Source organism: Eublepharis macularius, chromosome 4 (assembly GCF_028583425.1).
Source record: "Eublepharis macularius isolate TG4126 chromosome 4, MPM_Emac_v1.0, whole genome shotgun sequence".
Lineage (NCBI taxonomy): Eukaryota > Metazoa > Chordata > Lepidosauria > Squamata > Eublepharidae > Eublepharis > Eublepharis macularius.
Window position 1 is genome coordinate 118576386 of NC_072793.1, and position 15834 is coordinate 118592219.

A 15834-nucleotide genomic window follows, 5' to 3' on the forward strand; every position below is an offset into this window, starting at 1 on the left:
ACAGGACACCAGTTTTCTATCAGACTCTTGAATCAAGTTGTAGGGCAGAAGCTTAGGAAGTCTTACCTGAGATACCTACCTGACCCTACCTGAGATAGTAAAATACTTTAATATATATTACATAGACTGATGAAAATATGCTCATGTGCTCACAAAAGGTTGTCTAAATTACCAGAGTCCTTTAAAAGCAGGCATATCACTTGCACGACAGAGTTCATCCCAGCTTTTATCTTGTAGCCAAGATGGGTCTGGATTTTTGAATTTGCTCTTGAGACCAACTCCTCCAGTTAGTAAGAACATAAATTCTTGATGTTCTATTTCTTTTTTAGCCCTACATTAGAAATGAATGAAACAATATCCTGTAAGTAATAATAATAGTAAGTCATTATTATTTTAGTTTGAAATGTGATCTTACCTAAAATATACTTCCTGTTCCTTTTAAAGGAGTGTGTTGCTGCAGCTACAGTAGCATCGTATTCTAACCAAACAGGGCAAAGCTCACTATTCTGCTTGCCACTTAAACTCACTTAAACTCTCTCATCTAGTGACCTGGGCTCTTCTGAAGCCCAGTGAACATATGTTGAAGGTTACAGTGGTAGAATTCTGAGGTGGCAAAATTAGCTGTACCACTGCAGACTAAAGGTGGGGAAGTCACATTTATAAATATACAATCTCCCTGCAAACCAAAAAAATAATAATATTAAAGTATTGTCGAAGGCTTTCACGGCCGGAGAACGATGGTTGTTGTGGGTTTTCCGGGCTGTATTGCCGTGGTCTTGGCATTGTAGTTCCTGACGTTTCGCCAGCAGCTGTGACTGGCATCTTCAGAGGTGTAGCACCAAAAGACAGAGATCTCTCAGTGTCACAGTCACTGCTGTGATGGGTCACTGAGACACTGAGAGATCTCTGTCTTTTGGTGCTACACCTCTGAAGATGCCAGCCACAGCTGCTGGCGAAACGTCAGGAACTACGATGCCAAGACCACGGCAATACAGCCCGGAAAACCCACAACAACCATCAATATTAAAGTATCTGGGAGAAAAGTTCTAGCTTTGTCCTTCTCATATTTTCTGCTCATAAAGAATTAATAATGAAGGGGAATTTTGTAAATGGAATCCCTCACCTGCAGTATGAATTGATATAGTCCATTTTACCCTCTCAGTGTTCTGCCTCCTCATTTCCATCTCATTATGCTACATTTGTAGACAAGGCCTACCTATCAAGGGATCATCAGGAAAGGTGTTCCCACCTGCCACAACACTCCTGCCCTGCTGTTAATAAAAGACCCCTTTGTGGCACAGCTAGATTATTCAAGAAATACAGAAAGGATTTGTGAAGTAATACCAATAAACTGTGGTTAGGTCCCAGGCAATACTAGCACAAGGGGAGGGGGAATACATGTGAGGGAATTCATTAGAAGTGAGTTTGTAAGAATAGTCATTGATGCTTAAACACCGACTAACCCATCTCTAAGCTAGTAAATTATGTTTTCTCAGAGGTAGTTTTCCTTCCTCTTTTTTGGTATTGCAGAAAGTTCTTTGAAAGTATCCAAGATTTCCCTTTATGCTGATGATGGGAACACTCAATAGCTCATGTCCTGTGCTCCGCAGCTCACCACAGAATGTCACTACAGAAGTTCCGTCAGAGAAACTGCACCTCTTGTTTCAAACACTATGCCGCTAATTCACAATGCAGTGATATCCCACAATGTAATACAATGCTTTAAAAGTATAGGAAGTTTTTTTTTTTGCAAGAGAGGAAAATAATAATAGAATGTTCCTCCACCTTAAGTAGAAAATGTTCCTCCACCTTAAGTAGCCAGCTTATTACAGCCCCTGTCCCCACATGCCTTTTATACATTAAGGTTGTATGATCCCTAGTATGGTAAAAAGGGACTCTGACTCAATATTCTTTGTGGAAGTTGGATAAGGGAAACACAGCAACATCAGAATATGTAACACAGTAGTTCTTTTGCTTTTACAGTACTATGCTTCTGTGTAAAATATAAATGTTTTCTTAGTTTATAAAAAGATTCCAGAAAAAAGAGCTTCTTACATGAGGAGATTACAACACAGTAAAAATGAAAACAGCAGCTTATCTTTCTCAAACAGGGAACGGCAGACATTGCAATACAAGTTGTATGTGAAATGGTCATTTAGATATCGTAAACGTTTTTCCAGAATTTTAGACTTGTTGCTATAAAACAGAAAACATACAGATTTAATCATAAAACATCAATTTTGACATTGATCTACTTAATCACACAGTATTAATTAAGGGCCACTCTGATATATGCTTGAGCATGCACGCCCAACTACAAGTGAGGCAAAAAAATGGCTTTGGGTTGCCTTTATATCAAATGGAACCAATCTAGATGTCACAAGCACTTGTATCTGTACAGGCGGATATTTGCAAATTCAAAAATGGAGATACATTTATTCAGGGGTCATTTCATAGAAAAAGAGCTGGAGTAACTCATTAGCATAATTCATCAGCATAGCTCATCAGCATATGCCACGCCTCTTGCCATCACCGGAAGTGGTTCATTAGTATAACTGATTTGCATATGTCACACCCCCTGACATCACCTATCCTGGCTGTTTTGGACCCAATCCTGGCCGTTCAGGGCCAAAATTGGGCCCAAAATGGCAAAAGGGGGCTGAAAATGGGCCCAAATGGGCTGAAAATGGTTAGGATCAGGCCGCTGCTGAGCAGGAGAGTGATCCACCACCCATCAGAGGCCCTATCCGGGCTGTTTCGGCCCCAATACAGGCTGAAACGAGCCCAAAATGGCCAAGAGTCAGGTGGGTGGGGGCACCTGACATGTGACCTCTTTGGAGAACTGCCGGAACTGCGTTCCTGTGTGTTCCCCCTTGAAATGAGCCCTGCATTTATTTATGCTGAAAATCAAGAACTCCTACCTTTAACAACATAGATTTTTAAAGACTTGCCTTAATATTTTGAAACACCACAAAAAATTAAAAATTGAATTCAATAACTGCTTACCTGTCATGAATAGAGTTGATGTAAAGATTTACAAACCAGCTGAGAGAATACTGATACATGGGATCAATATTAGCCAAATCAGCAATACTAAAAAACAAGACTGATGAATGCTTTGCAATAGGTCTGTAGCCTTCTCGTGATTGTGCTAATTTGAATTCAGTTTTTTCTGCAATCTAAAGAAAATGCGTTCCTTAGTATAAACCAGTAAAAAGCTGTGTTACACTGGCTGTTGCTAAATTTTTGTCTGTGTTATTAAATTAAAGGGATTTTAAATGGGGTAAATGTTAGGTCATTTTAAAATTGTTTGTTATAGTATATTTAGTGCAGTGTTACTCAAGATCTGTTGGCCAAATGAGCAATATCATTAAAGGAAAAATAAGTAAAAAGCAGCATAGGACACAGAGCACAGGAAACATTCCCTGGTATCACAGAGTAACAGATTGGTGCATTGGTCCTAAACATTTTTGTCATTCTAATTTCTCACAGCACTGGTTCATCTAGCATCATAGCTTGTGGCACAGTATTGGTATCACTAATAGCATGTTCTGACTGTATTTGCTGGTGACTGGGTTATAAGAGATTCCCCTGAGATTGAAAGGATCATGTATCTATGCACAGCACATTAATCTGAACAAGTAACCACATGGAAAGCAGCGATCATAAGCACTAAAAATTTCATCTTGACACAAAGTGCTCCCAAGCAATGTGCTCCCTGAAATTCCATTATTTCATCTTTGCAATTCAATTACACAACATAGGTTGCTTCCGCATTGAAGTTTTTCTCCTCACTAGCTTTCAGACTTGAGCATTTTTAGAGCTTCTACATGTTGTCATACTGTAATCATCCTGTTTCCAGATTTTCCCCATCCTCATTATGCCCTTTCCTGCTTTACTTGGACCTTTTAAGAAATAACACAGAACCAAACACACTAGCACACCAGCTGGAAGGAATGATGCACACTTTCTTGCCCTGCAAAAGTCTTTCCCAAATCAGTGCCATTTCCCCACTGTCCCTTGTGGGTCTTGTTTTCCCAGCATTTTTTCCTTTCTGTGCCATGAGAGGGCTTTTGACTTTTTTTAAAAAAATTAGATATTGCTATAGCACTATCTTCTATATATAAAAGCCTAACCATGTTGCTGACGACTCACTTTTTATTCTGACACAGGAGCACTGAGGGGTTTGCAAGTGCTCCTGTGCCAGGATAAGAAATCAGTTGCGATTGCAGCTGCTGAGGGGCCCTTGTAGGGCATTGCCAGGCCTCCCTGCCACCTACCCCAAGCTTCTGAGGGACTGCAGAGGTGGCGTGGTGCCACAGCCTGGTGAGTGGCCTTGCTATCATGCTGCGCCGTGGAGGCAGCGAGAAGGCCCTGTGCGACGCCGCAGCCCAATGTGGTGCACTGCGCAAGCAGTGAGAGGGTTGCCATGGGGGGGGGGGCTCTCTACCACCTCTGTGGTCTTGGGAAGTCTGTATGGGCATGGCCCTCCCAAGGCCCCACTACAGCCCATTGGCTGTGCCAGGATAAAATGTGAGTTGTCTGCACGGCTTGGTGTTCTGGGCCTCCCTGCAGCCTGTGCCAGGCCTCTGAGGGGCCATGGAGGTGGCAGGGAGGCATGGTGCAGTGGCCCTCCCAAGGCTCCTGCTGCCTCCTCCAGCTCTGGAGCTGCCACCACCCTGACCAGAAGCTGCAAGCAATGGTAGTGGTGTGAGTCACTGGGGAAGTTTGGCAGGAAGAAATAAAGCTGTAGAGGGGATCTGGAGGATGGTGGGGGCTGGCAAGAGACGGGCAGGACATGGGCTGAGGGTGCTGAGCCAGCCAGACAGGAGTTGAGGCAAAAGGGGATGGAGAAGGAGGGGAGGGACAATGAGGGGAAGTTGCAGAAGAGAGAGCAGAGGAGGAGAGGAGGGACAGTGCGCTCATGTACCCCACATGCATCCACATAGAGCCCCTCATCCAAACCCACAAATACGCGCACTCACACCCATCTATCAGCACTCACTCAGACACACACACACAGAGACACGGACAGGCATGAACAGGCACAGAGCAGTGCTGCTGCCACCGTGCCAAACAGATTCAGGGACTCGGACGCCATCACCCTAATGACCACAGCCTCATTATATTTCCCCTAAATCCACAGTGAGTGCAGTGCCAAAGCATTTTGCTTCAATTTTCTATTAACAAGGGAAAGGTCTCCCCAAAAGTACTGTATAGATCCTTCAATAGTGTTTTTTTCCTGGTAAATCACACTTAATGCAACTTATATAAATCACAGCCACTAACAAGAAGTATTTATATCACTCACAATGAACACTGAATAAATTACAAACAGTCAACTATAAGTCAACAATATTGAACTACTTGTGGAGAATACATATATATAAATCAATACATGGTGATGCCTCTGTTTCTATATCCACATGTAGTCCATCAAATGTCCTCAACTCCAAAGAATGTGGGCCTAACGCTGACCCTGCCAGGAGCAGCCGCTCTTTGCTGCATAGGCTAGGGTGGAGAGAAGGGAGAGGGAAAGCAGAGTGCTTCCGAATGTATCTTCCCCTAGCAGAGGAACTGTTCGAGGCAATTATCTATGCCAAACTTGGCAGAAGCGGCCTCCCACTGCCTCTGCAGCTGCTGCAGGGCCTTGGGAAGGCGAGGTGGCCCCACAGGGGCGATGGCAGGGCCTGGCCAAGAGGCACAGCTTGGGGGGCCATTTGCCACCAGTCTGCTGAATTCATTTTCTAGAGCCTGTTGTATTTGTTCACACAATGAGCTCTGTTGCTAGTTACAATATATTGCCACTTATCTGTTTCAGATTTAATAGAATTGTTACAGCACATGCACAAAGGAAAAAACAAAATAAAATGGGCAGTGAGGCACCATGTCAGTCAATGTGAGCAGGCCCAAAAGCTAATGCAGAGTCATTGCACAGAATGTGCAGAAGGAACAAGTTGGACAAAAGATGGAAGAAAGTTCAAGGAAACTTTCACATATGGAAGCCCTGTCGCCCACACCCACACCTCTGCATTCACAGCAGTGATGAAAAACATGAAGAACTCATGCCATGTGAAAGCAGCCAATAACTGGGTTTTGAACAATTACTATTTCTGGACTACCTCTTTGTTTCCTTCATGTTTGAGAAATGAAACCAAGTATATACTGAACCTGTCAGGATATTTTGGTTCTCAAACCAACAGCCACCAAATAATCATTATGATGATGCATCAAGAAAAATATTACACACAAAAAATAGAATAGTTATAAGGGGACAATTCATCTGTGTATCTTGCAAAAGATCCAGTGCCAAACATGATTTCATACCACCTTGATTATCTCACACAGGATGCTGCTGCCTGATTGTTTTTGTGTACTGTAGCTGCTATGACTATCAATAGGATCAGATCATTTATTAAATCAGAATTTGCTTACCTGTTGTTTCTTGGTAATTTCATTAGACATTACTTTGGCACAATCCAAAATCATAATTGCACTTTCATCTTCTAAAATGTTCCCTTCAGAAGACTGTAATGTTTCTAAAATCTTATTCTCTATGTCTTTTAGTTGTTTGTTATTGGCAGCTGACTGAAGGATAAGAGCATTCCTTTCCTCCTCTAATTCTGGCCTAAAAAACAAACCTAATATTGCTTACTTTGCTACAATTATTGTAAAAAAATACTTTATGGTTCACTGGCAGCCTATAGGTATCAGTAGGAAACATTCTCAGTATTACATGAACAATGTAAATACTTTAAAAGCTCTGTCTTTGATATTCGTAGAACGATATGGATCTCAAAACTATCAAAACAGTCATTGCCACTGGTATTCCTTTGAGTTTAATCATGATATTCAAATCCAAGTTCGCTATAACCAGAGCATACTAGAGTGTAGGCGATTACAGAGACATGCAAAGATATGTCGTATATCCTACTGAGTTCCTAAGCCTCATCTGCCCTTTACTTTTTATAATCAAAACAGGTACATTAGTGTTCCAAAGTAGTATTTCTCATTTGATTTCAGTTGCTGCTTAAAAGCTGTTCAGCTGATATTTGCCCTGTGCCCTGGGTTTTGAGTTCTGGAATGGATCTCTCAGGCCAACATATCTCCTCCCTCACCCAGATTCCAGCTGAAAGTTTGGACTGCGGGGCCAGGAAGATCCAATACTGAAACAAACACAGTATGCACTCGTTCTGGCTTTAAAGTATACAGTTAATAGGACAGTGGGAGAACAACAGAAGAAAAGCAGAAACCTCCTACCCTTTCTGGTTCTTGCCATGCATAGGGAGAGTATTGACTGAACAGACTGAATCTAATAACCTAGTGTGCATTCAGACTGGCATTTCTGTATAGTCTGCTACTGATATGTGTGAAGCCACAATAAATGCAGCAACCCATTACTTGTCATCCTTACTTTCAGATTAGCCCTTCATTTTGTGCCCGAGAGCTTGTAACTCATAGCAGTTAAAAAAAAGATTTTCAGTGATTTTCTTTTGTATTTGGGGGTGAAAATGAATTTTAATTAATTTTAAAACTTCCTTTCTCACCTCTCCTTTGCAACAACAATACCTAGAAGTTGGTCTTCAAGTCCTTCTGGAGTTATCATGAAGTTGAGCAAAGAAACCTTTGTGGCTAATTCAGGCAAATAATGTGGATTTCTTAATTTGGTGGTAATATAAAATTTGAAATCAAAGGAATATTCAATAATTGTTTCACCAAGCCGAATGCAATCCATGCCCCCTAATGTCAAAGAAAAAACATACATATTTATTCTCTTTTCCTGAGTACACAAGTTTTGCAATCAAGTGGCAGAAAAATTAAATTGCTAGAAAACTAAGCTGACAGACAGTACTAAATACGATACACAAGGTAGTTCAGTGAACCATTCTTTTATCATCACCTCACTTGGTGTGTTCCTAAGCAAAATGTTTTTTAGAAAAGTTAGCTCTGGTGATAGCAATTACTTCTCCAATAAGCTCAGCTCTACACTGGAAAGGCAGACAAAAGAGCACACTGAAGCAACTTAAAATGTTTTCAGAGGGAACAAGGCTTATTTTCTTATCCAGAGGAACCAAAATAAAGAAAAACCTTAAACAAAGAAACTGAGCTAATGCAATACAAATAACACGCCAGGGGCTTGCACAGCTAATACAATACATGTCACACACCAGGGGCTTGCACAGTTACCCAGCATTCTGCCAAATGCTGGGTAACCGTGCAAGCCAAAATCATCTCAATCAAGAAGATGTTTGTCTTTCTGTTGTTCACCTGGCCAGGAAATAGTCTTTCCTGATGTGGCATCAAGGAAATAAAAGCAATCAGATTCTCAACTGCTTCCTAATATTCCCCAAACAGAAGGGGTTGCAACATTCATAGTATGTTCTTCTCCTTCCCTAGAAATAATTCCAACACTGTCTCAGAGGTAAAGAGTAACAATCACTCCCCCGCCCACTCTACATAACTTCTGTCCAGGGCGCCCACGAACCCAGGTAAGTAGGGATGCAGCCTAAGGCTCTGCCCAAGAGCCCTCTGCTATGGGGACTTAAGAGTGTAAGGCAGGAGAGAGTACACTCAATGACAGGGCAAGAGTGCATGGGGGAACTTTGAGAAAATCGGGGTGTACCTTGCACTCACACATGGGAGGAGAAAGCTAAGTCCAGAATGTCTGACTAACAACTACTGTCCAACTTGCCTTACAGGTTATCTGTCTCTTGAGTCCTGGCTTGGGGAGGGGTGAGGGTGCACCAACAGGTAAGAAGGAGCTTGCTCGTTCACAACAGATTCCCCTCTCTCTTCACTGGTGTCTCCCCAACACTGGCCTCTGTGGTTGAAGCTTGCTGGTGGGGGGACAGCCTCTGCCTGCAAGCCAACAAAGGAGTTTCCCAGGGAGCTGTGCTTGACACAGCTGTTTTGAGGAGGGAGAGCTTGTAGCAGCCCATGTTGGGGTTCTGTTCAGACTCCCTCGGCCAGGCTTCCCCCTCAGGCAGAAGAGACAGTGTGGCTGCAGGTCAGGCTGAGTGGATACTTGCTCTCGTAACTCCCGTATGATGGCGAGCACGCAAACCCTCAACTGTCTCCTGCACAGGGTCAGAGCTCCAAGCAGCCACAGGAGCAGAACATCCAGATGCAGATGAGGAGTACTTTCTCACCAGAGGGGCATCCATCATCTGATTGCTGGCAGCACCTGTGATAATGGAGCTGCCGCTGCTGCCCTCAGCCATGGACACCCTCCCAGGACATGGCAGACCTGGCTGTGGCTTGTGCGAGGCCAGGCCCCTCACCACACGTTTCTGTTTCTCTTTCAGGTAGGTCAAAACTTATCAGGGGGGCCAAGGAGCATTGCTGTTCCAGCCCCTGGTGATCATTCTCAATTACCATTTGAGCCCAGCCCCAAGATTGGTTCCCCAGGCAGCCCACAATTCAACTTCACTCCTGAGAAGGCAGGACGAGGAATGGTCCTCGTGGCTCTGACTGCTGTGCAAAAAGGCACAGCTCCCTTCCTGGATGATGGAAATTGGCAACACACATCCAGACATCCTTTTCACTTTTGGCAGTTCAATAAATTCTGTGTGGTACAAAACCTGCCACAATTACAAGGCAGTGCATTCAAAAGATATTACAGAACAAAAGCTTTAAAAGGTTATCTCATATTACCTTCCTCTGATGCTGGGCAGCGGCAGTTAAGGAATAAAAATAATAATAAATGAGGCAACAGAATGTTCAAGAAGAATCAGATGCATAGTTTAGAGCTTAACTATTTCTCATACCTTGTTTAAAAGTTTGTCTAAGCAACAGGGGCTCCAATGAAGGATCTATCTCCTCCCCAACATTTTCAAGCAGAAGTGGCGTTCCAAACTGAATGCAGTTTTCTAGAGTTCTCATGTAGTCTGTGTCTGTTAGCTTTATGACGCTCAGCCTATTTTCTTTCTCAGAATTTTTAATCCATTTATTTGCTTGACCTTGAGGATCAATCATTAACGGCCTACAACATAATAATCATAAATTGTTTCAACGGTGGAATGCTTAATAAGCTATTTGTAAAAATTGTCAAAGTAAATATATGAATCTTAGCAACTTTAAATATTGTGCTTTGACTATGGTATTTAAATCTAAATCAGTCTGAATTTATAATGCAACCCATAACAGATCTACCCAGAATTCTACTTAGGCTTATTCAAAGGGGCTCACTTACAGGAAAATGATGGTAAGATTGCACTATTTGACAATTACGATACTATCTGTATTTCTTTTGAGTTATCTAGATTTTTCCTGGATAAAACATTTGTTTAAGAGTTTCTTTGGCAGGCATTAGGTGGTTCAAAGAATTTGAATACATTACCCTTGCTACAATGCAGAGGAAAGATAGATGATGGAAAGGCACCAGTTAAAGAATGCCTGTTAAACTAAGAGCACAATCCTAATCAGGTCTACCCAGAATCTTACTCAGTTCTATCCAGTGGAGCTTACTCTCAGGAAAGAGCTCTTAGGATCAGGACTGCCAGCTCCTGGTTGGGAAATTCCTGGAGCTTTGGTTGGGGTGCAGCTTGGGGATGGCAGGGTTTGGGGAATAGAAAGACCTCAGTGGAGGATAATGTCATACAATCCACCCTCCAAAGCAATCATTTTCTCCAGATGAAATGATCTTGGAAGTATGGAAATCAGTTGTAATTCTGTGAGATCCAGGCCCCACCTGGGCAACCCTACTTAGGATTGTACTGCTGGTCTCATCTGTGTAACCTAGAAAGGATTCTCACACTGCATACTCTCCCAGATCTCCACTGGTGGGTGGGGAACAAAGTGCAGAAGCTGTGGAAATGAATAGGATTGGGTGGCAGTAAGGAGTGCACAAGGTACTGAGTACAGTATTAACACGTATACAATTATATCAACAGTGATTTTGTGTTTGAGACTCTGGAGGACTGTTGAGTTTTTAAATGTACAATGGTATAGTTTTAAAACATTCTGACAATGTTTTTTTTATATTTTTGTTGTTGTTTTTGTTTGGTGAGTAAACATTTGTTCAGTTTTTTTCTTTTCCGTAATAAATCTCCTTTTTGGCAATGCTCTCCCTGTTCATAGAATCATAGAGTTGGAAGGGGCCATACAGACCATCTAGTCCAACCCACTGCCCAGTGCAGGATCAGCCTAAAGCATCTCTGACAAGTATTCATCCAGACTCTTCTTGAAAACTGCCAGTGAGGGGGAGCTCACCACCTCCCTAGGCAGCTGATTCCACTTTTGAACTACTCTGACTGTGAAAAAGTTTTTCCTAATATCCAGCCGGTACCTTTGTGCATGTAATTTAAGCCCATTGCTTCAGGTCCTACCCTCTGCTGCCAACTGGAACAGCTCCTTGCCCTTGTCTGAATGACAGCCTTTCAAAAGAGAGCAATCATGTCCCCCCTCAACCTCCTCTTCTCCAAACTAAACATTCCCAAGGCCCTCAGCCTTTCCTCATAGGGCTGAGTCTCCAGACCCCTGATCATCCTTGTCGCTCTCCTCTGCACCCTCTCGATTTTGTCCACATCCTTTTTGAAGTGAGGCCTCCAGAACTGCACACAATACTCCAGGTGTGGCCTGACCAAGGCAGTATAGAGAGGGGCTATGACCTCCTGCGATTTTTTAAAAAAAATTTTATTGGTGAGTATACTTTTCAAATTCAATACGTACATTCCCTCAATATCTAATTAACCCTATCCCCCACCCTTTTCCTCCCCCCTCTCTATCGACTTCCAACAGCTTTCCAACCCTTAACCCCTCTTATTACTTAATAAATCCCTTACTCTAAGCACATTCTAATTCCCCCCCCAGGTATTCTATTATATATATCAAATATCCTATCAATATAGTATACTTCTATCAATTATGCTATCAGATATTCTATCAGTATAATATGCATCTATCAGTTATAATATCAATATAGTATAGATCTCATACCCCTCAATATAGCAGACCAGTATAATATAATATAATATATAACAAAAATCTTAATTTAAACATATTCTATTTCTTTTAAACATATATTCTATCAAATATACTATCGTCATCGTAATATGTATTAAAACCCCTACTGTGTGCCCTGCCACCAATGTGGCATAGCACACAACTCCGTACTACACATTCATTATATAATATACAATCTGATCCACTAACATAATAGTATATATAGTATGCCCCATCAGTATATTTATTTAACTATTCCCTTATTCATATACTCTAAAAAAGGTATTACTTATCCTAACCTCCCTATCTTATTCTTTACAAAATCAGTTCTAAATTTCACCCCTCTTCTACTATAATCCAAGCTTAGATTAAAATAGATATAAATTCTTAATGGTAAAGTCACTTCTCTCTTCTGTTTAAATTGTCTTATTTTAAAAATTCTCAAACTGCCACAGTTCTCCTTTCACATCCCATTTTTTTTCCAAAAATTGTTTCAGTTTCGCCCAGTCCGCAAAATACTGTCCCGGATCCAGGTCTTTGAGTTTTCTTGTCATTTTATCCATCTCTGCCATGTACAACAATTTGTAAATCCAGTCCTCTACAGTAGGTACTTCTTGCATTTTCCATTTCTGCGCATACAGTAATCTTGCTGCAGCTGTCATATAAAATAACAATGTTCTATTTTGCACTGGAACATTCTCCATTCCCAAGTTTAGTAGCAGCAGTTCTGGGTTCTTATTTATTTGGGTTTGTAACACCTCATTAATTACTTCTATTATATCTCCCCAGTATTGCTTCGCTACTTCACAAGTCCACCACATATGGTATAATGATCCTTCATGCTTTTTACATTTCCAGCACTTATCTGACATATTAGCGTTCCCCAGCGCAATTTTCTTCGGTGTTAGGTACCATCTGTATATCATTTTGTATACATTTTCTCTAATATTCGTACACGTTGTAATCTTAATTGTATTCTTCCACAAGTGCTCCCATGCCTCCATTGCTATTTCTTTATGAAAATTTATTGCCCACTTCACCATCTGTACTTTCACTACTTCATCTTCAGTATATCATTTTAGAAGTATCTTGTAAATCTTTGAAATTTGTTTCTTGTCTTCTTGTAGCATTACTTCTTCCAATTCTGAGTTTTTCCATTCTTATTCCTCCTCTTGAACAGTCCGATTTGTAAAGATCTCTAATCTGTCTGTATTGAAACCAGTTATAACAAGGAGACAATTCTTCTTCTGATTTTATTTTTGGCATTAAATGTTGTATTTGTGTTATCTCCTTGTAAGTTAAGCATTGCTGTTCGTTATCGACAGTTCTCGGGTCTATTACTTCATACGGGACCACCCAAGAGGGGATTTGATCTTCCAGATACATCTTATATTTCTTCCAAATTGTGAAGAGGCTTCTTCTAATATAATGATGCAGAAACAGAGAGTCCGCTTTTATTTTATTGTACCATAGGTATGCATGCCATCCAAATATTTTCTTATAACCTTCCAATGCCAGAAGTTTGCGATTTTTCAACGTTATCCAATCCTTTATCCATGTCAAACAAATTGCTTCATAATACAGTCTTAAGTTGGGCAGTTGCAAGCCACCTCTTTCTTTCGCATCCTGTAACACTTTCATTTTAACACATGGTTTCTTGCCTGCCCACACAAAATTCGAAATTTTTCTTTGCCATTTTTCAAATTGTTTAGAGTCTCGGATAATCGGAATCGTTTGTAACAGAAACATCACACGACGTAGAACATTCATTTTTATTGCCGCGATTCTGCCCAGCCATGATAAATTCAACTTGTTCCACTTTATCAAATCTCTCTCTATTTGTATCCACAACTTCTCGTAGTTGTAAATATAAATATAGACTTATTTAAGTCTATATTTTTTGCAGTTAGTTCAATTCCCAAATATTTTACTTTGTTTGTTACCTCGCAATCCGTTAATTCCATTAGTTCTTGTTGTTTCTGTTTAGTCATATTTTTGCATAGTATCTTCGGCTTCTTTTTATTTACAAAGAAACCAGCCAGATCTCCAAATTCCTTTATCTTCTTTATTACCTTTGGCATATTGTCAATTGGATCCTCTACAATCAACATTATATCATCCGCAAATGCTCTGACCTTGTAGGTAAACTCTCTTATCTTTATACCTCGAATTGTATCGTCCTCTCGTATCTGGATCATCAATATCTCCAAAATCAATATGAACAGCAATGGAGACAATGGGCAGCCTTGCCTTGTGCCTTTGCTTATTTTCAGTTTTTTTGTCAGATCGTCATTCACGACAATCGCTGCACTTTGGTCTTTATAAATTCCTTTAACTGCTTGTATGAACTTTTCTCCCATTTGCAGCTTTTCCATGGTGGCGAACATAAAGATCCAGTTCAGACTGTCAAATGCTTTTTCTGCGTCTACGAAGAAGAAACCAACCTCTCTATCACAATGCTTATCATAGTATTCAATAGCATTTATTACTGTTCTCAGATTGTCTTTAATTTGTCTATTAGGTAAAAATCCCGCTTGTTCATCTGCAATGAATTCCGACATCCATCCTTTAATTCTTTCCGCCAACACCTTTGCAAATATTTTATAATCATTGTTCAACAATGAAATTGGTCTATAATTTTTAACATTAGTCAAATCTTGTCCTTCTTTTGGAATCAATGATATGTTAGCCTCCTTCCAAGAATCAGGAATCCCTTGATCCTGCACAGCACCATTCATCACCTCTTTCAGGAGAGGTGCCAATTCTTGGCCCATTATTTTATAAAATTTTGCCGTTAGTCCGTCCAGGCCGACCTCCTGCGATTTTGACGCTATAGCCCCTTTGATACAACCCAAGACTGAATTAGCCTTTTTCGCCACCGCATCACACTGACTGCTCATATTTAGTTTACAGTCCACTCTTACCCCAAGATCCCTTTCACATATACTACTGCCCAGAAGGGTATCCCCCATCCAGTATTTGTGCTTCCCATTTTTGTGGCCCAGATGTAATACTGTGCACTTGTCTTTGTTGAATTGCATCCTATTCACAGCTGCCCACTTCTCCAGAGTATTCACGTCTTGTTGAATTTTAATTCTATCTTCTTGGGTGTTTGCTACTCCTCCCAATTTGGTATCATCAGCAAATTTAATGAGCAGCCCTTCCACTCCTTCGTCCAGATCATTGATAAAAATATTGAAAAGTACCAGGCCCAAAACCGAGCCCTGCGGCACCCCACTGGACACCTCCCTCCAATCTGATGAAACGCCGTTGACCACCACTCTTTGAGTGCGGTCCTCTAACCAGTTCCCTATCCACCGAACTGTCCTATAGTCCAGTCCACAGTCTTCCAGTTTGCCCATCAGAATGTCATGGGGGACCTTATCAAAAGCTTTGCTGAAATCCAGATAAATCACGTCAACAGAGTTCCCCCGATCCAGTAAGCTGGTCACTCGATCAAAGAAGGAAACCAGGTTGGTCTGGCAAGATCTGTTAGGAACAAAACCATGCTGACTTCCCCGGATCACTGAGCGGTCCTTCAGATGCTTACAGATTGATCCCTTTAAAATCTGTTCTAATATCTTCCTAGCAACAGAAGTCGGCCTGTAGTTTCCTGGGTCATCCTTCTTCCCTTTCTTAAAGATTGGGATAACATTAGCTCTTCTCCAATCTTGTGGCACATTGTCAGTCCTCCAGGAGGCCTTGAAGATGATGGACAGGGGTTCTGCAAGTTCTCTAGAAAGTTCTTTCAGCACTCTTGGGTGCATCCCATCCAGCCCAGGGGATTTGTATTCATCCAGTGCAGCCAGATACCTCTCCACAACCTCTCTGTCAATGTCAATTAGCCACTCAGGTGTCCTGCCACATTTTCTACTATCTCTAGATGTGCCT

At 41.3% G+C, this 15834-nt stretch overlaps 1 protein-coding gene across 1 annotated transcript in view; it reads right to left on the reverse strand.

Annotated features, from left to right (window-relative positions):
* DNAH12 (dynein axonemal heavy chain 12) overlaps positions 1-15834 on the reverse strand; it is a 176388-nt gene that overhangs the window by 31191 nt on the left and 129363 nt on the right. Inside the window, exons 55-61 of the mRNA XM_054976049.1 lie at positions 9768-9982; positions 9655-9666; positions 7548-7740; positions 6436-6628; positions 3007-3179; positions 2056-2196; positions 173-331 (exon numbers count right to left, since the gene is read on the reverse strand). Of these exons, the coding sequence (XP_054832024.1) occupies positions 173-331; positions 2056-2196; positions 3007-3179; positions 6436-6628; positions 7548-7740; positions 9655-9666; positions 9768-9982 (1086 nt within the window). The remainder of the gene's footprint in view (positions 1-172; positions 332-2055; positions 2197-3006; positions 3180-6435; positions 6629-7547; positions 7741-9654; positions 9667-9767; positions 9983-15834) is intronic.